The 21,577-nt window shown below is 47.6% G+C and overlaps 1 protein-coding gene across 2 annotated transcripts in view; it reads right to left on the bottom strand.

The window, feature by feature from the left end:
• The window catches only part of LOC139265766 (dedicator of cytokinesis protein 11-like), a 304,412-nt gene extending 283,616 nt beyond the window's left edge, over positions 1-20,796 (bottom strand). For both annotated transcript variants that reach the window (XM_070883138.1, XM_070883139.1), the window contains exon 1: positions 20,528-20,796. In XM_070883138.1, the coding sequence (XP_070739239.1) occupies positions 20,528-20,629 (102 nt within the window). In that variant the 5' untranslated portion in view covers positions 20,630-20,796. The remainder of the gene's footprint in view (positions 1-20,527) is intronic.
• Positions 20,797-21,577: the final 781 nt, after the last annotated feature.

Here is a 21,577-nt window from a genome sequence, read left to right as displayed (position 1 = left end):
TCTTTACAATATACATTAATGATTTAGATGAAGGAATTGAGTGCAATATCTCCAAGTTTGCGGATGACACTAAACTGGGTGGCGGTGTGAGCTGTGAGGAGGACGCTAAAAGGCTGCAGGGTGACTTGGACAGGTTATGTGAGTGGGCAAATGCATGGCAGATGCAGTATAATGTGGATAAATGTGAGGTTATCCACTTTGGGGGCAAAAACACGAAGGCAGAATATTATGTGAATGGCGGCAGATTAGGAAAGGGGGAGGTGCAACGAGACCTGGGTGTCATGGTTCATCAGTCATTGAAAGGTGTCATGCAGGTACAGCAGGCGGTGAAGGCGGCAAATGGTATGTTGGCCTTCATAGCTAGGGGATTTGAGTATAGGAGCAGGGAGGTCTTACTGCAGTTGTACAGGGCCTTGGTGAGGCCTCACCTGAATAATCTGAGGAAGGACGTTCTTGTTATTGAGGGAGTGCAGCGAAGGTTCACCAGACTGATTCCCGGATTGGCGGGACTAACGTATGAGGAGAGACTGGATCAACTGGGCCTTTATACACTGGAGTTTAGAAGGATGAGAGGGGTCTCATAGAAACTTATAAGTTTCTGACGGGACTGGACAGGTTAGATGCGGGAAGAATATTCCCAATGATGGGGAAGTCCAGAACCAGGGGTCACAATCTAAGGATAAGGGGTAGGCCATTTAGGACTGAGATGAGGGGAAACTTCTTCACTCAGAGAGTTGTTAACCTGTGGAATTCCCTTCTGCAGAGATTTGTTGATGCCAGTTCATTGGCTATATTCAAGAGTGAGTTTGATATGGCCCTTACGGCTAAAGGGATCAAGGGGTATGGAGAGAAAGCAGGAAAGGGGTACTGAGGTGAATGATCAGCCATGACCTTATTGAATGGTGGTGCAGGCTCGAAGGGCCGAATGGCCTACTCCTGCACCTATTTTCTATGGTATCTATGTCGTTGTGGAGTCAGGGTTAGGTGACTGCGGCCGAAAGCACTTACCCCTTCAATCTGATCAGTGTTAACCGTGGCTCAGTGGGTAGCACTCTCACCTCTGAGTCAGGAGATTGTGGGTTCAAGTTCCACTCCAGAGAATTGAGCACATACAGCTAGGCTGGAACTCCAGCGCAGTGCTGAGGGAGTGCTGCACTATCGGAGGTGTCGTCTTTCGGATGAGACGTTAACTGAGGCTCTCCCAGGTGGATGCAAAACATCCCATGGCACTATTTCGAAGAGCAGGGGAGTTATCCCCAGTGTCCTGGCCAATATTTATCCCTCATTCAACATAACAGAACAGATTATCTGCTCCTTATTGCATTGCTGTTTGTGGGAGCTTGCTGTCCGCAAATAGGCTGGCTGCGTTTTCTACATTACAACAGTGACTGCACTCCAAGAGTACTTCATTGGATTGTAAATCGCTTTGAGACCTCCAGTGGTCGTGAAAGGCGCTATATAAATACAAGTCTTTCTTGCTTTCAATCCAATCACCAAAATGTTCCGAAGGTGTTTCTCAAGTGTAGGATGTAACAGATCAAGATGCAGATAGAGAACCTGCAACATAATCGGAACATGCCAAACATCTTTGCAGAGGTCAAAAAAAAACACTGGCAATTGGGAGAAGGGTTAGGGGTCATCACTGATGTCCAGATCAAAGAGGAAGCTTTTGGAGGGAGGGGAGAGTTTGGGGGAGGGAAAGGCTTCCAGTTCACTGGCGGGCCTGCTGAGGCAGAGGGTAGAGGAGGCCAGAGTCAGATAAATGGAAGGTAGTGAGGCAAATGCAAAATCGGAGGGCTGGGGCAGGCCGTGGAGGGACTTCCAAGGACAAGAATTTTGAAATTGATGAACAAGGAGCCAGAGAAGATTGGCGAGGATCGGGGCAATAGGGAAACGAAGCTTAGTATGGGACAGGTATACCTGGAGTAATCCTTCTATAACCACGTCACCTGCCTGAAAGGTAAGCAGCAGAGACCATTACCCATTCAGGAAGTAGTACTTACCAATCTTAACCAAGCAATGCTCACCTGCTTTCTTCTGGTAACATGCAGCACAACCCCAGCTCACAATCCCACAGGCAGCCAGCAAAAGCAACCAATTGGACATGCCTGCCAAGTTGCATTACTAAAACAGTACACTATTGGCTAGTCCGCAGTGGACTAATGGGAGTAATAACTGCCAACCTGCACTGGACCTGCACCCACGGAGCACAATAACCTAATTGGAGGGTGCAGTAGAGATTTGCTAGAATGGTACCAGGGATGAGGGACTTCAGTTATGTGGATACACTGGAGAGGCTCAGGTTTTTCTCCTTAGAGCAGAGAAGGTTATGAGGGGATTTAATAGAAGTGTTCAAAATTATGAAAGGTTCTGACAGAACAAGTAAGGAGAAACTGTTTCCAGTGGCAGGAGGGTCGGTAACCAGAAAACGCAAATTTAAAATCATTTGAAAATGCAGAGGGAGATGAAGAGAAATCTTTTTACGCAGAGAGTTATTGAGATCTGGAATGCACTGCCTCAACGGGTGGTGGAAGCAGATTCAATATGAACTTTCAAAAGGGAATTGGATATACAGGGGAACCTTAAACACTGGCATCAGCTGTCCTTTATTTTACAGGTATCCTTATTTTCAAAATGGTCATTGTACGTGTAATGTATGCACCTGTGAGTATGCTCACAGGTTTGTAGAGGGCAGGGAGAGGTGGGCGCCGGAGGGACTGGAGTGCATCATCACACCCGGCAACCAAATTTTAATTTGATTTTATGTTTTAAAGTTTAATTTGTTTTAATTGCCGGGGTTTTTAGTGTCCCCCTCCCCTTTTATAGGGGGCACTTGTAAAATTTATGATTTTATTGCCCAAAAAAAAATCACAAAAAACCCCCCAAAAAATGTTTAAAAAAAAAGGGCAGTTGAAAAATGTTTGGAGTGTCCCCCAGATTGGGGGGCACTTGATCTAATGTTTATTTTGTTCCCCCCCCCACAAAAGAGTTGTAGAGGGCAGGGAGAGGTGGGCGCCGGAGGGACTGGAGTGCATTGTCACCCCCCGGCAACCAAATTTTAATTTGATTTTATTTGTTTTAAAGTTTAATTTGTTTTAATTGCCGGGTTCTTAGTGTCCCCCTCCCCTTTTATAGGGGGCACTTGTAAAATATATGGTTTAAATGCCCCAAAAAAAACACACAAAAAAAAAACAACAAAAAAAACATTTATTAGAAAAAGGGACAGTTAAGTGTCTGGAGTGTCCCACAGATCAGGGGGCACTTGATCTAATGTCTATTTTGTTTCCCCCCCCCCCCCCCGCCCAAAAGAGTTGTAGAGGGCAGGGAGAGGTGGGCGCCGGAAGGACTGGAGTGCATTGTCACCCCCGGCAACCAAATTTTAATTTGATTTTATTTGTTTTAAAGTTTAATTTGTTTTAATTGCCGGGTTTTACTGTCCCCCTCCCCTTTTATAAGGGGCACTTGTAAATTATATGATTTTAATGCCCCAAAAAAAAAAATCACAAAAAGGAAAAAAAAACACAAAAAAAAGGGGACAGTTATAAGTATCTGGAGTGTCCCCCAGATCGGGGGGCACTCGATCTAATGTTTATTTTGTACTCCCCAAAAAGAGCTGTAGAGGGCAGGGGGTCCCCAATGGAATGCACTCTACGCGGGAGTCCTCCCACTATTTATTGGGGACTTGGCCTGGAGGGTGTTCCACGGAGCAGTCCCATGCAATAAGTTTTTAAGTCAGTTCACGGGCTCCCAGGCCACCTGCAATTTCTGCGGTCTGGAAGAGTCTGTGTTCCATGTTTTTACTGAATGTAACATTATTTCATTATTTAAAGGGGCTGCTCCTGAAATTCTGGCTGCACTTCAGTCCCACACTCCTGATCTTTGGGCACCCTGTGCGGAGGGGAGCGGGTAGGTCCGAGGGCCTCCTCGTAGGACTGCTCCTGGGCACGGCCAAGGATGCCATCATCCGGTCCAGGCAGCGGGCGGTCGAGGGGGTCGTTCAGCCCGACTGCCTGCCTCTCTTCCGTGCGTACATCCACGCCAGGGTGTCCTTGGAGATGGAGCACACATTGTCCACCGGTATGCTCGCGGCCTTCCGTGAGAGGTGGGCACCGGAGGGACTGGAGTGCATTATTACACCCGGCAACTAAATTTTAATTTGATTTTATATGTTTTAAAGTTTAATTTGTTTTAATTGCCGGTTTTAGTGTCCCCCTCCCCTTTTATAGGGGACACTTGTAAATTATGGTTTTAGTGCCTCAAAAAAATCTACAAACCACGCCCCCCCCCCCCCACCCGAAAAAACCAAAAAAGGGCCTGGAAAAATTTTTGGAGTGTCCCCCAGATTGGGGAGCACTTGGTCTAACTGTTTATTTATTGTTTCCAACCAACCAAGAGTTGTAGAGGGCGGGGTCCCCAATGGAGTGCTCTCTATGCGGGAGTCCTCCCTCTATTTATTGGGGACTTGGCCTGGAGGGTGGTGCACGGAGCAGTTCCGTGCAATAAGTTTTTAAGTCGGTTCACGGGCTCCCAGGCCACCTGCAATTTCTGCGGTCTGGAAGAGTCCATGTTCCATGTTCCATGTTTTTACTGAATGTAACATGATTCCATTATTTGAAGGGGCTGCTCCTGAAATTCTGGTTGCACTTCGGTCCCACACTCCTGATCTTTGGGCACCCTGTGCGGAGGGGAGCGGGCAGGTCGGAAGGCCTCCTCGTAGGACTGCTCCTGGGAATGGCCAAGGTGGCAATCAGCCGGTCAAGGGGGGTCGTTCAGCCTGACTGCCTGCCTCTCTTCCGCGGTTACATCCGAGCCAGGGTGTCCCTGGAGATGGAGCACGTGGTGTCCACCGGTACGCTCGCTGCCTTCCGCGAGAGGTGGGCGCCGAAGGGACTGGAGTACATCATCGCCCCCCCGGCAACCAAATTCTAATTTGAACCATGTCCAAAGTTTAATTTATTTAAGTTTGTCGGTTTTAGTGCCCCCCCCCCCCCCCCCCACCTTTAATCAGGGGGCACTTGATTTACTTGTTTTACAGGTGCAACTTAAAATAGTTGTAGAGCTGTTGAGTTGTGAATGGCTTAGCCAGTCACGTGATGTTCACAAGACTCAATAAAACCCCAGCCAGTTGGGTTCGGGGGATCCACGATGAGGCAGGTGGTTGTGAGCCTGTTGGATAAACTGGTAATGTGCAGTGTGATCGTTAACCCTTTGCTAATAAACCAATGAGTTCTTAATAGCAAAGAACCCATGAAGCAAATACATTACAGTATGTACTGTCAAAATGTTCAATAGAATGCGGAGTTCATTACCCAGCATCCAGTGGCAGAAAAACTGCCCTATCCCTGGGATGGGGAGCCCTGCAAGCATTCAATCCCAGAGATAGAGCAGTTCCTCGGCTGCTATAGATGTTGGGTAAAGTGCTCCCCATTCCACAAGAGCTATTTCTTTCATAAAACCCACTGTCGACCTGGGTGCCTCTTTTAAGTTGTAAAAGGGCTTGATGCATTAAAAGCTGTCGGTAGTTCATAATCTGTGTGTGTCCGTAGTTTCAGAGTGCCTCTTGTATATTTTACCATGCAAGTCAATGTCCATTTTTTGGGACTGTCCGTTAATACTTCTTTCACTGTATACTTGAAATGGAAACATTTGCAGGGCTGTGGGGAAAGAGTAGGGGAGTGGGACTAATTGGAGAGCTCCTTCAATGAGCCGGCACAGGCTCAATGGGCCGAATCCTTCTGTAGTGTAACATTCTAAGAATCTATTTCCTTAGCGCTCCTTGTGCACACTGAGACATCTCGGCTTCAGTTTCAGGAGCAAAATGATGGAGACAAGCAAGGCGGTGAAAGGGGAAATGGAGAAGGTTTGGGCGGTGTTAACTTTAACTTTTAAGTGAGTTTCTGTTAGCAATGCTCAGTTCGTAAAAGTGATTCCAGTCAGTGTTTTACCCAATGAGGAGTTTCCTCAGAGGCCACAGACTGACTTTGTTCACTCAGCCTTGAGAGCTACCAGAGATCTCTCAGCAGGGACACATCGATGGACATGTTTTGACCATTCAAGTGGAGAAGCTATGATTTTAGATAGTGACTCCTCCGAGGAGAGCTGTGTACCATCCCCGTAGAGGGCCTTTGTTCTCGGTGACCCTCTCCAGTGGAATAACTTGATTGACAGTTCAATCAAGGTGAAGGCTCGGGGAGATATTCTTGTTAAAACTGAAATCTAACGAATTGGATGAGTTAATACTTTGGAACATATCAATTCTCATTTAGCCAGAGTGAAATACAAGTATAAAAAGAGATTTGCAGACTCTAGGGGAATCAAGGAATATAGAAATTGGGGAGGGGAAAGTGGAGTTGAGGTCTAAGATCAGCCATGATCTTATTGAATGGCGGAGTGGGCTCAAGGGGGGTCGTGTGACCTACTCCTGCTTATGTTGATCTTTCGTATTCTTATGTTTGTTTTTTTAGATGAGACATTAAACCAAGACCCCATCTGCTCTCTCAGGTGGTAAAAGATCCCATGGCACTATTTCGAAGAAGAACAGGGGAGTTAGCCCCGGTGTCCTGGCCAATATTTATCCCTCAAAGCCACACAAGTAGAAATTAGCGCAGGTGACCAAAAGCTTAGTCAAATGTTTTAAGGAGCATCTTGAAGGAGGAAAGAGAGGTAATAATGGTCATCATTGTATACTTCTTAAGAAAGCCAATAAATGCCTTTGAAACCTATTATCTTGAGGAATAACTTACACGTTTCCTGAACACAAGAGGGGATAACCCAAGGGGGGATATGGGGAGGAGTGTCACGCATCACAGCGACAGTTTGGGCAGGGAATTTGCCTGAACATGAAGTCAGTAGGGGAGAGTCAGTAGGGGAGAGTCAATAGGAATCACCAGAGAGGAATCAGTGGGCCAGGAGCCTCCTCCCCGGGCTGGACTGAAACCTGGGTAGATGTTTTCTTTCATTACCGCAGTGATAAACAGCACACAAATTCAGCCTCCCAGTTACGTACTTGTTAACAGGAGAAGGAATGAAAGGGGGCAAACAAGGGAGGCAGGGTAGAATTCTCAATGGAAAAGAAAAATACACCCACACAAAATGCTAATTGTGGTGGATTAAACACCTAGAAGTTACTACTGGTGATAATGTATTGCAGCAGTTCCGTGGCAGTGACATCCCTTTGTCCACTCTCCCAGTAGAGACGTTGAACCATTTCAAATGGTCCGGTTAACACTTGCGTCACGATAGCAAGTGGCAACATTATGTGAGCACATTAAGGATCTTCCATCAAAATTAGGAGACTGATTTCCAGGATTTTATTCTGAACAAAAAGGCATTGCTCATGGTGATCTGAGGAACATGCTCAAGGATGATGGCTGCAGTGTGACAGGAAGCAAGTGTGATGTTTACAGGAAGTGCACCCGATAACACTCAAGGCTGTTACTACATACCACTAGATTATACAAACGCCCTAGTAATTAATAGGGAACTGTTACAGGAAAAGTGTTCCTTCATTGCAAGTCCCAAACCACTATTTACAAACTATTCTCCTCTCAGTTACATACACGAGATTCCCAAAGCATGCGCTCTACTCAGAACTCCTTCACGGCAAACAAGCCAAAGACGGGCAATGGAAACGTTACAAGGACACCTTCAAAGCCTCCCTGATAAAGTGCAACATCCCCACTGACACCTGGGAGTCCCTGGCCAAAGACCGCCTTAAGTGGAGAAAGTGCATCCAGGAGGGCACAGAGCACCTCAAGTCTCAGCGCCGAGAGCATGCAGAAATCAAGCTCAGGCAGCGGAAAGAACGTGCGGCAAACCTGACCCACCCATCCCTTCCCTCAATGACTATCTGTCCCACCTGTGACAGGGACTGTGGCTCTTGTATTGGACTGTTCAGCCACCTAAGGACTCATTGAGAGTGGAAGATTCCGAGGGACTGCCTATGATGATGATTATGACATACACCCAACCTCTGGTGTGTGGATTGTCCTGAAGCTTATAGTCCTGTCACTGCTGCACTCTACATCCGTCCAGTGATGGGACATCGTGGCTAACAAACCTTAACACACACTGGTTAGCGCGATGGACTGAAACCCGGAATTAGCGAGAATCATCTGAATCGAAAACTTTGCTGAAGGCAGCAAGTGAGTGATTGTGGTAATGGGTTACCAATACCAGCACATCCACCCAGCAACATTGATGGGTGGGCCAGGCAGCAAATGTGCTTCATTCATTAAAACAGTGCTGTTTCGGAAGAGTTGAAGGGGCATCATTCTTAGCAGGTTTCACGTGAAGATCTTGCAATTAGCTCTTCCCAAAACAGCACTGCTGAATACACAGTGCATCAAGTGCTGGCAAGTGGGGAATCTGCATTATCTTTGGCGAGCGAATGGAAATATAACCAAAGCATCGAGTGTTATCAATCCTCTATGGAAGGGTCACTACCTGATAGAGTACCTGATCACACCATCTCCACGACAGATCTCTGGACCAAATTAAACGCTCAATTTGGAAATTAAGTCTACAGGCTGGCATTGAACCCATCTTTGAAAATATCCAGCTTAAGATTGAACCCCTAAAGAGATAAACAACCATACTACCCAAATGTTTTCCAGTGAAGGGGCAGGGAGGTGTTACTACAGTTGTACAGGCCTTGGTGAGGCCACACCTGGAGTATTGTGTACAGTTTTGGTCTCCTAACTTGAGGAAGGACATTCTTGCTATTGAGGGAGTGCAGCGAAGGTTCACCAGACTGATTCCCGGGATGGCGGGACTGACATATCAAGAAAGACTGGATCAACTGGGCTTGTATTCACTGGAGTTCAGAAAAATGAGAGGGGATCTCATAGAAACGTTTAAAATTCTGACGGGTTTAGACAGGTTAGATGCAGAAAGAATGTTTCCAATGTTGGGGAAGTCCAGAACCAGGGGTCACAGTCTAAGGATAAGGGGTAAGCCATTTAGGACCGAGATGAGGAGAAACTTCTTCACCCAGAGAGTGGTGAACCTGTGGAATTCTCTACCACAGAAAGTTGTTGAGGCCAATTCACTAAATATATTCAAAAAGAAGTTAGATGTAGTCCTTACTACTAGGGGGATCAAGGGGTATGGCGAGAAAGCAGGAATAGGGTACTGAAGTTGCATGTTCAGCCATGAACTCATTGAATGGCGGTGCAGGCTCGAAGGGCCGAATGGCCTACTCCTGCACCTATTTTCTATGTTTCTATGAAAGAGGCTCATCAGGAAGTGAAGTCTCCTCCAACAGATCTCCATGAATGGATTTATTCTACTCCAGTTGAGGAGAATGCACGATCCCCTCCAACCATCCATTGAATCAGCATCCATGCCAGTCAGCCTGGGAGTTGAACTTGTCCAAATAAAGGTGATGCATCCTTAACTGTAGCAAAACATCCCAAGTTGTGCAAGTGGAGAAAGGGAAACGGGGTAGAGACAGTAAGAGTCGAGGAGTTGACTTAAGAATTGGTCGTTTTTCAGGAGGCTTTTGAAAGAGCAGAGACTGAGCAAGATGGTGCCATTTAGGAAGGAAAGCCGAGAGTGTAGGGCCATGGTGGCTGAAATCTGCCACAGATGGTGAAGGGTGGGAGACGCACAGTGGGACAAAGTCAGACACGCACAGGCTGCGAGCAGGAACATAGGGTTGCAGAGGTGCAATGGAGTTTTCGGTCAATAAAAACTTTACAACCAATGCAGAGGGAGGATCGGAGCAGGTTATCAGATTTAGTAAAATATAGGATGTGAGCAGCAGAGTTGTGGACGAGTTGGAATTTGAGTGGGATGGAGTTCGGGTGGAAGCAAGGACATTTTTGGAGAAGGTGAGCCACGAGATGATAAAGGCATGGATGCAGGCTTCAGCAATACTGTGGGCAAAGTAGGGATGCAGGCAGGCAACGATTTTGGTAATACAAAATATATGAGGTTTGAAGCCAAGTTGAAGGTCAAAATAGGTCACACAGGAAAGAAAGACAGTCAGACAGAAAGACGCCCATCATTGTCTCAGAACATGCCAAAGCACATTACAGCCAATGGAGTACTTTTGAAGTGTAATCACTGTTGTCATGTAGGAAACATGGAAGCCAATTTGAGCATAGCAATACGAATGTGATATGACCAGATCATGTGTTTTAGGTGTTGGTTGAGGGATAAATATTGACCAGGACAACAGGGAGAACTCTCCTGTTCTTCTTCAAAATGTGATCTTTTACGTCCAGCTGAGTGGACAGATGGCGCCTCGGTTTAACGTCCCATCCGAAAAACGGCACCTCAGCACTGCACTGGGAATGTCAGCCTGGATTATGTGCTCAAGTTTCTGGAGTGGGACTTGAATCTACAACCACTGAGCCAAGGCTGACTTGGTGATCCTTTCCAATGTGGGTTGAGTGGCCAAGGGTTAAACTCATTTTGCTGATCTCAAACGCTGCTCCGAGGTCAAGGGATTGTGCATTAACCTACTGTTGTATTCCGTCCCTCTGTGCGACTGTTCCAATGGGAAACACGGAGACTCGGCTAGTTTGCCTGTGCGAATTCTCTGGAGCCCCTGTTCGGTCTATTGTTCACTGTTAACAGTATAAGGCAATTTTCTCCTTAAAAACAGTCCATCAGTTCATGTTAATATTGCCCCGTTAGGAGGGTGGCATGAAGCCAGTTATGTCAAAATTATTCTTAGCACCAATGCTGAGAATCAACAGATTCCTACTATTTTCCAATAAAATAAAGGAACAGACTGCTTTTAATTTGTTGTGAGTTATCCGGTTACTATCTTTCCACAAAATCATCCCTCCCTCCCTAAGGATGCAGACTTTCAGTCCTGCGATTCCTAACTGAATACCATCAGAGGAAGTCAATTTGTTAATCAGCAAATGCATTTTCTGTCAATAGAGGAGCATTCTCGGTGGGGCTGCTTGGAAAGCGAACTCACGAGCCCCTGTGGGGATCAATGCCGGGCAGCAAAGCATTACCCAATCACACCGCAGCCTGCAGAGTAGTCAATGCAGATTACTGCCCACTGAGGAGCCATAATGCACTAAGTGCAACTCCAAAGACTAAATCGAGATGTTCTTGCAGTTATTCTCCGAGCAACAGCTAATGTCCTGCCCAGCACTCAGGCAATCGGCTACTGCAAGGGCTTCCAATCCCCTGCAGCTAAATAGGAAAGACCAAATCTTGAATCAGCTCCTGACCTCATGCGCGCTGGTCCCCTTGAGCACTCCGACTGTCAGTCATTGTAGGGAGACCTGGTAATGTCTGAGGGCTTGTCGAGTGATATTCCACATAAGCTACAACAGATGGCCCCTCAGCTAAACAATGTTCCTGGGCACATCTGTGCAAACCATTAAACTTACCGACAACACTCACATATATCAAACGAAAAACTTTCTACTCGTCATCAAGAATAGCAGGCCTGCTCCACAAGAGTCTGCATCTAAATTCACTCAGGATTGTTCGTTGCTTAAATCATATTCAACATCCAGCAGATGCAATACCGATAGAGGCATTTTTATTAAATTAAGATTACAAATCCGAAGGTTAATTAGCCTAACTAACTAATTTGCTGTGTGCAAATTGGCTGCCGCATTTCTTTCATTACAACACCAGCTACACTTCAAAACAGTACTTCATTGGCTGTAAAGCGCTTTGGGACATCCGGTGGACGTGAAAGGCGTTATAGAAATGCAAGGCTTTCTTTTTTGACTACAGAAACAGGCTCAGTCACTGCCCACTGCCACGAGTTTGCATTTCACATCGAAGCCAAGCATGAGCTATTACTTTTATTGAAGGGTCACAAGTTTAAACAGAAAAATTGGCCGTCGCGACTGCAAACCAAAATCTACAATAACAATTTTTTTTTTAAACTGGCAATCACTGCCTGCTACCTGACGTGAATCAGTGATGCAGACATTCTCTGAATTCAACTTTGCATTTCGAAGGGAGTGCTATGGGATGTCCAAAATACGAGAGAGGATTTTATTATTCATGTAATGGTGCCCAGGTCTATCTGTCTGTCTGTCACCACATTGTGGTATTTAGTGACCTACTGACGCACCGTTTCTGTTGCTGTGTGAATTTTGAACACACTTGCAGTACCGGCCACAGTCCTGTATTATGAAAAGGACACACAGGCACTGTTGAAGGTGCAAATATAACTTACAAAGATGACAGCAGAACTGAGAGTTATAACTATCGAGAAAGACCAAACAGGTTGTGGCTCATTTCTCTGGAAAAGAGAAGGCTGAGGGCTGGACCTAATAGGTTCTTTAAAATGATGAAGGTGTGTGACAGGGTGGAGAAGAAGATGTGGGCGAGACCAAACTTAAAGGTCAAAAATTTAAAATAGTCACTAATACTTCCAATAAGGAATTCAGGAGAAACTTCTTTACCCAGAGAATGGTAAGAATGTGGAACTAGCTGCCACAGGGAGAGGTTGAGGCGAATAGCAGAGATGCATTTAAGGGGAAGCTCGATAAGAACATGAGGAAGAAAGGAATGGAAGGATATGTTGATGGGGTGAGATGAGGGAGGGTGGGAGGAGGTTCGTGGGGAGCATAAACACCGGCACGGACCTGTTGGGCTGAATGGCCTGTTTCTGCACTGCACATACCGTGTAATATCAAAAATCTACAGCACCAACACATTTTCCTCTAATGTCTTTGAGTTATTCAGAAATGAGGATAGGGAGTCGTCAGGAGTGATTGGTCTCTCGGAGTGTGTCAGTATTTACAGCGGATCCCCGGGAGTGTGTCAGTATTTACAGGGGCTCCCCGGGAGTGTGTCAGTATTTACAGGGGTTCCCCCGGGAGTGTGTCAGTATTTACAGGGGGTCCCCGGGAATGTGTCAGTATTTACAGCGGATCCCCGGGAGTGTGTCAGTATTTACAGCGGATCCCCGGGTGTGTGTCAGTATTTACAGCGGATCCCCGGGAGTGTGTCAGTATTTACAGCGGATCCCCAGGAGTGTGTCAGTATTTATAGGGGGTCTCTGGGAGTGTGTCAGTATTTACAGCGGGTCCACGAGAGTGTGTCAGTATTTACAGCGGGTCCACGGGAGTGTGTCAGTATTTACAGGGGGTCCCTGGGAAAGTGTGTCAGTATTTACAGGAGGTCTCTGGGAGTGTGTCAGTATTTACAGGGAGTCCGCGGGAGTGTGTCAGTATTTACAGGGGTTCTCTGGGTGTGTGTCAGTATTTACAGGGGTTCTCTGGGTGTGTGTCAGTATTTACAGGGGGTCTCCGGGAGTGTGTCAGTATTTACAAGGGGTCTCCGGGAGTGTGTCAGTATTTACAGGGGGTCCCCGGGAGTGTGTCAGTATTTACAGCGGGTCCACGGGAGTGTGTCAGTATTTACAGGGGGTCCCTGGGAAAGTGTGTCAGTATTTACAGGAGGTCTCTGGGAGTGTGTCAGTATTTACAGGGAGTCCGCGGGAGTGTGTCAGTATTTACAAGGGGTCTCCGGGAGTGTGTCAGTATTTACTGGGGGTCTCTGGGTGTGTGTCAGTATTTACAAGGAGTCTCCGGGAGTGTGTCAGTATTTACAGGGGGTCCCCAGAAGTGTGTCAGTATTTACAGGAGGTCTCTGGGAGTGTGTCAGTATTTACTGGGGGTCTCTGGGTGTGTGTCAGTATTTACTGGAGGTCTCCGGGAGAGTGTCAGTATTCACAGGGGGTCCCTGGGAGTGTGTCAGTATTTACAGGGTGTCCCTGGGAGTGTGTCTGTATTTACAGGGGATCCCCAGAAGTGGGTCTGTATTTACAGGGGATCCCCAGAAGTGGGTCTGTATTTACAGGGGATCCCAGAAGTGGGTCTGCATTTACAGGGGTCTCTGGGAGTGTGTCAGTATTTACAGGGGGTCTCCGGGAGTGTGTCAGTATTTATAGAGGGCCCCCGGGAATGTATTAATATTTACAGGGTGTCCCCAGGAGTGTGCCAGGATTTGCAGGAGGTCCCTGGGAGTGTGTCAGTACTTAAGGGGGGCCCCGGGAGTGTGCAGTATTTACAAGGGGTCCCCGGGAGTGTGTCAGTATTTACAGGGGTCCCCGGGAGTGTGTCAGTATTTACAGGGGTCCCCGGGAGTGTGTCAGTATTTACATTTACAGGGGGTCCCCAGGAGTGCGTCAGTATTTACAGGCGGTCCTGGGAGTGTGTCTGTATTTACAGGCTGTCCCGGGAGTGTGTCTGTATTTACAGGAGGTCCCCAGAAGTTGGTCTGTATTTACAGGGGATCCCTGGGAATGTGTCAATCTGGAATTTTTCTTTATCAACTAAGCTCCAGAACTTGAATTTAAATTGCTGATATTTTAACCTAAATAAAAAGTCTGGGTATCACGAAAGTAGTCACTGTTTCAATGTGTTGTAATATATATTTTATACATTTTTATATACTGGCCGCTAAGCGTTTAGGACTGTAGTCAGTCTATTCTAAAAGCCCTTCCCTTATACGATGATTGAAACATATTATATCATTTCCCTTTCATTTGGGGGATTACCAATTTCAAGTTTCATTCGTTTAACATGTTTCAAAGGCTGAAAAGTTTGAATGCATTTCTTTCATTTCAACCTCGGGTCTTCTTTCTTGGAGTCCAAAGGCAGTAGCAACAGGGAATTATAGACCGGTCAGCCTGACATCGGTGGTGGGGAAAATGTTGGAATCAATTATTAAAAATGTAATAGCAGCGCATTTGGAAAGCAGTGACAGGATCAGTCCAAGTCAGCATGGATTTAGGAAAGGGTAATCATGCTTGACAAATCTTCTAGAATTTTTTGAGGATGTAACTAGTAGAGTGGACAAGGGGGAGCCAGTGGATGTGGTGTATTTAGACTTTCAAAAGGCTTTGGATAAAGTCCCACACAAGAGATTAGTGTGCAAAATTAAAGCACATGGTATTGGGGGTAATGCACTGACGTGGATAGAGAACTGGTTGGCAGACAGGGAGCAAAGTGTAGGAATAAACGGGTCCTTTTCAGAATGGCAGGCAGTGACTAGTGGGGTACCGCAAGGTTCAGTGCTGGGACCCCATCTATTTACAATATACATTAATGATTTAGATGAAGGAATTGAATGTAATATCTCCAAGTTTGCAGATGACACTAAGCTGGGTGGCAGTGTGAGCTGCGAGGAGGATGCTAAGAGGCTGCAGGGTGATTTGGACAGGTTAGGTGAGTGGGCAAATACATGGCAGATGTGGTATAATGTAGGTAAGTGTGAGGTTATCCACTTTGGTGGTAAAAACAGGAAGGCAGATTATCTGAATGGTGACAGATTAGTAAAAGGGGAGGTGCAACGAGACCTGGGTGCTATGGTACATCAGTCATTGAAAGTTGGCATACAGGTACAGCAGGCGATGAAGGCGGCAAATCGCATGTTGGCCTTCATAGCGTGAGGATTTGAGTATAGGAGCAGGGAGATCTTACTGCACTTGTACAGGGTCTTAGTGACGCCACACCTTGAATATTGTGTACAGTTTTGGTCTCCTAATCTGAGGAAGGACATTCTTGCTATTGAGAGAGTGCAGCGAAGGTTCACCAGACTGATTCCCGGGATGACAGGACTGACATATGAAGAAAGACTGGATCGACTGGGCTTATATTCAATGGAATTGAGAAGAATGAGAGAGGATCTCATCGAAACATATAAAATTCTGACGGGATTGGACAGGTTAGATGCAGGAAGAATGTTCCCGATGTTGGGGGAAGTCCAGAACCAGGGGTCACAGTCTAAGGATAAGGGATAAGCCATTTAGGACTGAGAAGAGGAAAAACTTTTTCACTCAGAGTTGTGAGCATGTGGCATTCTCTACTACAGAAAGTTGTTGAGGCCAGTTCTTAGATATATTCAAAAGGAAGTTAGATGTGGCCCTTCCAGCTAAAGGGATCAAGGGGTATGGAGAGAAAGCAGGAATGGGGTACTTAAGTGCATGATCAGCCATGATCATATTGAATGGTGGCCCAGGCTCAAAGGGCCGAATGGCCTACTCCTGCACCTATTTTCTATATAACTCTGAGTCACAATCTTTCTGCCCTCTCCCACTGTCCTGGAGCCAGTGTCCTATAAATTGCCCGTTCTTGCTGAGCAGATTGATCAAACTAAATGGAAACATCACTTCCCTCCCTCAGATTGCAGAGTCTGCCTCTGAGGGCCGGCTCCGCTTCAATCTTCCATTACTGGCTGGGTTATCTCTCTATCAGCTCAACCCTAAAGACTCAGCATATCTAATCATTACACAACTGCCAAGCACAGGTTGGAATTTTCGAACATGACAACCTACAGAGATGAATGGCTTCCATCTATAACTTTCGCTGTTCTGTCTGACTTTTGATCTTTTGGTGACTTGCGCTATTTCTCAATGAAGGAAAGAAGAAACGAAAGAACATGTATTTGTATCGAGCCTTTTGCAACTTCAGGACATTCCAAAGCGCTTTACAGCCAATGAAGAGACAAACAATCTGCCTTAATAGACCAACCAGCTCATCTCCAGAAACAGCTTCTCCTCCTGACTCCACTCACATACATCTCCTGCACTCCGAGCTGTCATTCTCCTTTTCCTTATTTGGATGCTCCCCACAGGCAAGCATGGGGTCAGTTTCCATATCAATGCTGACAATGCCGAACTACAACTGGTCACCACCTCTGTGCTGTCTGACACCATGTCACGACTGGTCCAAAATGGCTTCCAATTAAAAACGGGGAAGACCATAGAATCACAGAAGTTTACAGCACGGAAGGAGGCCATTTTGGCCCATCGTGTCTGCGCCAGCCAACAAGATGCTATCCAGCCTAATCCCACTTTCCAACTCTAGGTCCGTAGCCCTGTAGGTTACAGCACTTCAAATGCACATCCAAGTACTTTTTAAAATGTGGTGAGGATTTCGACCTCGACCACCCTTTGAGGCAGTGAGTTCCAGACCCCCACCACCCTCTGGGTGAAGAAATTTCCCCTCAAAACGTTCTACCAATTACTTTAAATCTATGCCCCCTGGTTGCTGACCCCTCTGACAAGGGAAATAGGCCCTGTCTATCCACTATATCCAGATCCCTCATAATTTTCTACACCTCAATGAGATCTCCCATCAGCCTCCTCTGTTCCAAAGAAAACAAACCCAACCTATCCAATCTGTCCTCATAGCTAAGATTCTCCACTCCCGGCAACATCCTTGGAAATCTCCACTGTACCCTCTCCAGTGCAATCACGTTCTTCCTGTAATGTGGTGACCAGAACGGCACACAGTACTCTAGCTGTGGCCTAATTAGTGGTTTATGCAGTTGAAGCATAACCCCGCCCCCTGCTCTTGTATTCTATGCCTCAGCTAATAAAGGCAAGTATTCCATATGCCTTCTTATACACCTTATCGACCTGGCCTGCTACCTTCAGGGATCTGTGGACCTGCACTCCAAGGTCCCTTTGTTCCTCTACATTCTCAGTGTCCTACCATTTAATGTGTATTATATTTCCTTGTTACCTCTCCCCAAATGCATTACCTTACACTTCTCTGGATTGAATTCCATTTGCCACTGTTCTGCCCACCTGACCAGTTGATTGATATCTTCCTGCAGTCTACAGCTTTCTTCTTCATTATCAACCACACAGCCTATTTTAGTATCATCTGCAAACTTCTTAATCATACCCCCTATATTCAAGTCTAGATCATTGATGTATACCACAAAAAGCAAGGGACCCAGTACTGAGCCCTGCAGAACCCCACTGGATAAAGCTTCCAGTCACAAAAACACCCAACAACCATTATCCTTTGCTTCCTACCTTTGAGCCAATTTTGGATCCAACTTGCCACTTTGCCCTGGATCCCATGGGCTTTTACTTTCGTGACTAGTCTGCCATGTGGGACCTTATCAAAAGCCTTGCTAAAATCCACATAAACTACATCAAACACACTCATCAATCCTCCTGGTTACCTCCTCAAAAAATTCAATCGTTAGTCAGTTGCTGCCAAATACTTCATCCCCAAACTTCTCACTCCATCTCCCCCACCCATCATCATAGGCAGTCCCTCAGAATCGAGGAAGACTTGCTTCCACTCTTAAAATGAGTCCTTAGGTGGCTGTACAGTCCAATACGAGAGCCACAGTCTCCGTCACAGGTGGGACAGATAGTCGTTGAGGGAAAGACTGGTTTGCCGCAAACTCTTTCCGCTGCCTGCGCTTGGTTTCTGCGTGCTCTCGGCGATGAGACTCGAGGTGCTCAGCGCCCTCCTGGATGCACTTCCTCCACGTAGGGCGGTCTTGGGCCAGGGACTCCCAAGTGTCAGTGGGGATGTTGCACTTTATCAGGGAGGCTTTGAGGGTGTCCTTGTAACATTTCCACTGCCCACCTTTGGCTCGTTTGTCGTAAAGGAGTTCCGAGTAGAGCACTTGCTTTGGGAGTCTCGTCTCTGGCATGCGAACAATGTGGCCTGCCCAGCGGAGCTGATCAAGTGTGGTCAGTGCTCCAATGCTGGGGATGTTGGCCTGGTCGAGGACGCTAATGTCCTCTCCCCACCCCCTCTCACCCGACTGCTTGCTCAGATACCACCAGACAGTCAATGACCCCAGTGTCTCACTCAACCCGGAGCTAAGCTTCATACCCCAAATCCTCACCACGATCAAGACCACCTCCAAATCACCTTCCTCAACCCGGTCTCATTCCCATCATTTCCAGAATCCAAATCCACACTTTAATCAGCTCTGGAGTTGAAATCTGTAAGCACCCTCGCTGGCCGGCCTCCCAAGCCCCACTCTGTCAGCCGTGGCACTCTTGCATCGGAGTCAGAAGGTTGTGGGTTCAAGCCCAACTCCATAGACTTCAGCACAAAATCTAGTCTGTACAGATCTTTCAGGTCAGACATTAAATGGAGGCCCCGTTTGCTCTCTCAGACATAAGATCACATGGCACTATTCGAAGAAGAGCAGGGGAATTTTTCCCAGGGTCCTGGGCAATATTTATCCCTCAACCAAAAACTAAAACAGATTATCTGGTCATTATCTCATAGTTGCTTGTTGAACTTTGCTGTATACAACTTGGTTGCTGCTTTCCCCTACATTACAATTACCCTGCTCTTCTTCTAAATAGATCTTTTACGTGCACCTGATAGAGCAGACGGGGCCTCATCCGAAAGATGGCACCTCCGACAGTGCAGCACTGCACTGGAGCGTCAGCCTGGATATATGTGCTCAAGGGATTTGAAGCCACAACCTTCTGACTCAGAGGCAAGTGTGCTACCCACAGCTGACACTGTAGGTAGAGTTCTGAGAAGGCTGGAGGAAGTTACACAGATAGAGCGGGGCGAGTCCATGTATGGATTTGAACATGAGGATGAGAATTTTAAAATTTTAGATGTGGCTGGACCGGGGAGCATATGCAGCTCAGCGATCTCGGGCTGCAAACTCATTCAGGGGTTGTGGCTTGAATTAATTTAATGAACATCCCACCCATAATGTTCAAAAAACAGAACAGAATCACAAACTAATAGCACTCCATCATTAGACACTTTTTTTAAACCACTAATTGAACTATTTTCAACTGGTTCAAGCTTTCAAAGACTTGGAGCAACTTTAGTGGTCAACTAGGAAACACATTCTCTGAGTAGTTTACCAGCTGTGTCTGAAGTGAAAACGACACCACTGCATAGTTTTAGCGAGACACAGAACTGTTGGGGCTGGTTCGAGCCCCTGGAGGAGCTGGCCTCCTGGGTACATGTGCCACTGACAGTGGTTTCTCATCAGCTTAATGCAGTGTCGATTGAAAACCACACTCTCCCATCGCATTAATCCAGCAACACCTTCAAAAAGGCCACAACGCATTTATGGAAAACTCTCAAGTGAAACTGAAACAAAACAAGTGATTTATTTATACCCCAACAAGCAACAATTCTTATGATTTTGGTTTGAAAACTGGATGTTAAAAACATTGCCAATGTCCTTGTGCTCGATATAAATTAGTGACAAGACAAGGCGCTTTGAATAACCACACTTGTCCAGGGCTGGGTGTGGATACGTGCCTTTCAGATATTCAACCCATACAAAAGACATTGAAATAAACTCTTATCTGGAGCCTGTTCTGGATCGCATTCTGCCAGTTAAAGCAAGTAGGCATTGTACCTACACACACACAGGCAGAGAGGGGGAGACACATAGGCAGGCAGACACTCACATGTTCACACAGACAGAGACACACACACACAGGCAGAGAGGGGGAGACACATAGGCAGGCAGGCAGGCAGACACTCACATGTTCACCCAAACAGAGACACACACACACAGGCAGAGAGAAGGAGAGACACACACACAAGCAGAGAGAGGGAGAGACACACCCAGAGACAGAGAGAGACACACACACAGGCAGAGAGAGAGAGACACACACACAGGCAGATACACCCAGAGACAGAGACACACGCACAGACAGTGCGAGGGAGAGGCAGACACCCACATGTTCAACACACACACCAGAGACTGAGACATCCAGAGCCCCACGCCCGGAGTGTGGGAGCCGGCGAGGGATGGGGAGGGGGATGTTCCGGACACTCACCGCCACTAGCGAGTTGCGGACCGCCTCAGACGCGCTCTGTCGGAGCTCTGCGGCCGTGCCCGGCTTACTGAGCCGCTTGGTGAACCTCCGCACCTCGGCCATCCTACGACCCACGATACCCAGAGCAGGCAGCGCCCAGCCCCGCTCCTCTCCGATCCGGGATTGGCAGCTCCACCCCCACTCGGCCCCGCCCAGCCCAGGGACACCGGCACAGTAGCCAGATCACAGAGAGAAGGGGGGCGAGAGAGAGAGAGAGGTGTGCGGCCGAGTGAGAGAGGGGAGGGGCGAGCGAGGGGGAGAGGAGAGGAGAGGGGAGGGGGAGAGGGGAGAGAGAGAGGGGGGAGAGAGAGGGGAGAGAGAGAGAGAGGGGGGGAGAGAGAGAGAGAGGTGTGCGGCCGAGTGAGAGAGGGGAGGGGCGAGCGAGGGGGAGAGGAGAGAGAGAGAGGGGGGAGAGGAGGGGGGGGAGAGGGAGGGGGGGAGAGAGAGGGAGGGGGGGGGAGAGAGAGAGAGGGGAGAGGGAGGAGAGGGGGGAGGGAGAGGGAGGGGGGAGAGAGAAGTGAGAGAGAGGGGGGGGGAGGAGAGAGAGGGGGGGGGAGTGAGAGAGAGAGGGGGGAAGGGAAGAGGGAGGAGGGAAGAGAGGGAGGAGAGTGAGAGGGGGGAAGAGAGTGAGAGGGGGGGAAGAGAGGGGGGGGGGAAGAGAGTGAGAGGGGGGAAGGGGAAGAGAGTGAGAGGGGGGGAAGGAAGAGAGTGAGAGGGGGGGAGGGAAGAGAGTGAGAGGGGGGGGAAGGGAAGAGAGTGAGAGGGGGGGGAAGGGAAGAGAGTGAGAGGGGGGGAAGGGAAGAGAGTGAGAGGGGGGGGAGGGAAGAGAGTGAGAGGGGGGGAGGAAGAGAGAGAGAGGGGGGGGAAGGGAAGATAGTGAGAGGGGGGAAGGGAAGAGAGAGGGGGGGGGAAGGGAAGAGAGTGAGAGGGGGAAGGGAAGAGAGTGAGGGGGGGAGGGAAAGAGAGTGAGAGGGGGGGGGAAGGGAAGATTACGATCTTCACCTAGGATCT

The sequence above is a fragment of the Pristiophorus japonicus genome, chromosome 6, assembly GCF_044704955.1.
Source record: "Pristiophorus japonicus isolate sPriJap1 chromosome 6, sPriJap1.hap1, whole genome shotgun sequence".
NCBI lineage: Eukaryota > Metazoa > Chordata > Chondrichthyes > Pristiophoridae > Pristiophorus > Pristiophorus japonicus.
This window is presented reverse-complemented; position numbering and strand designations above follow the sequence as displayed.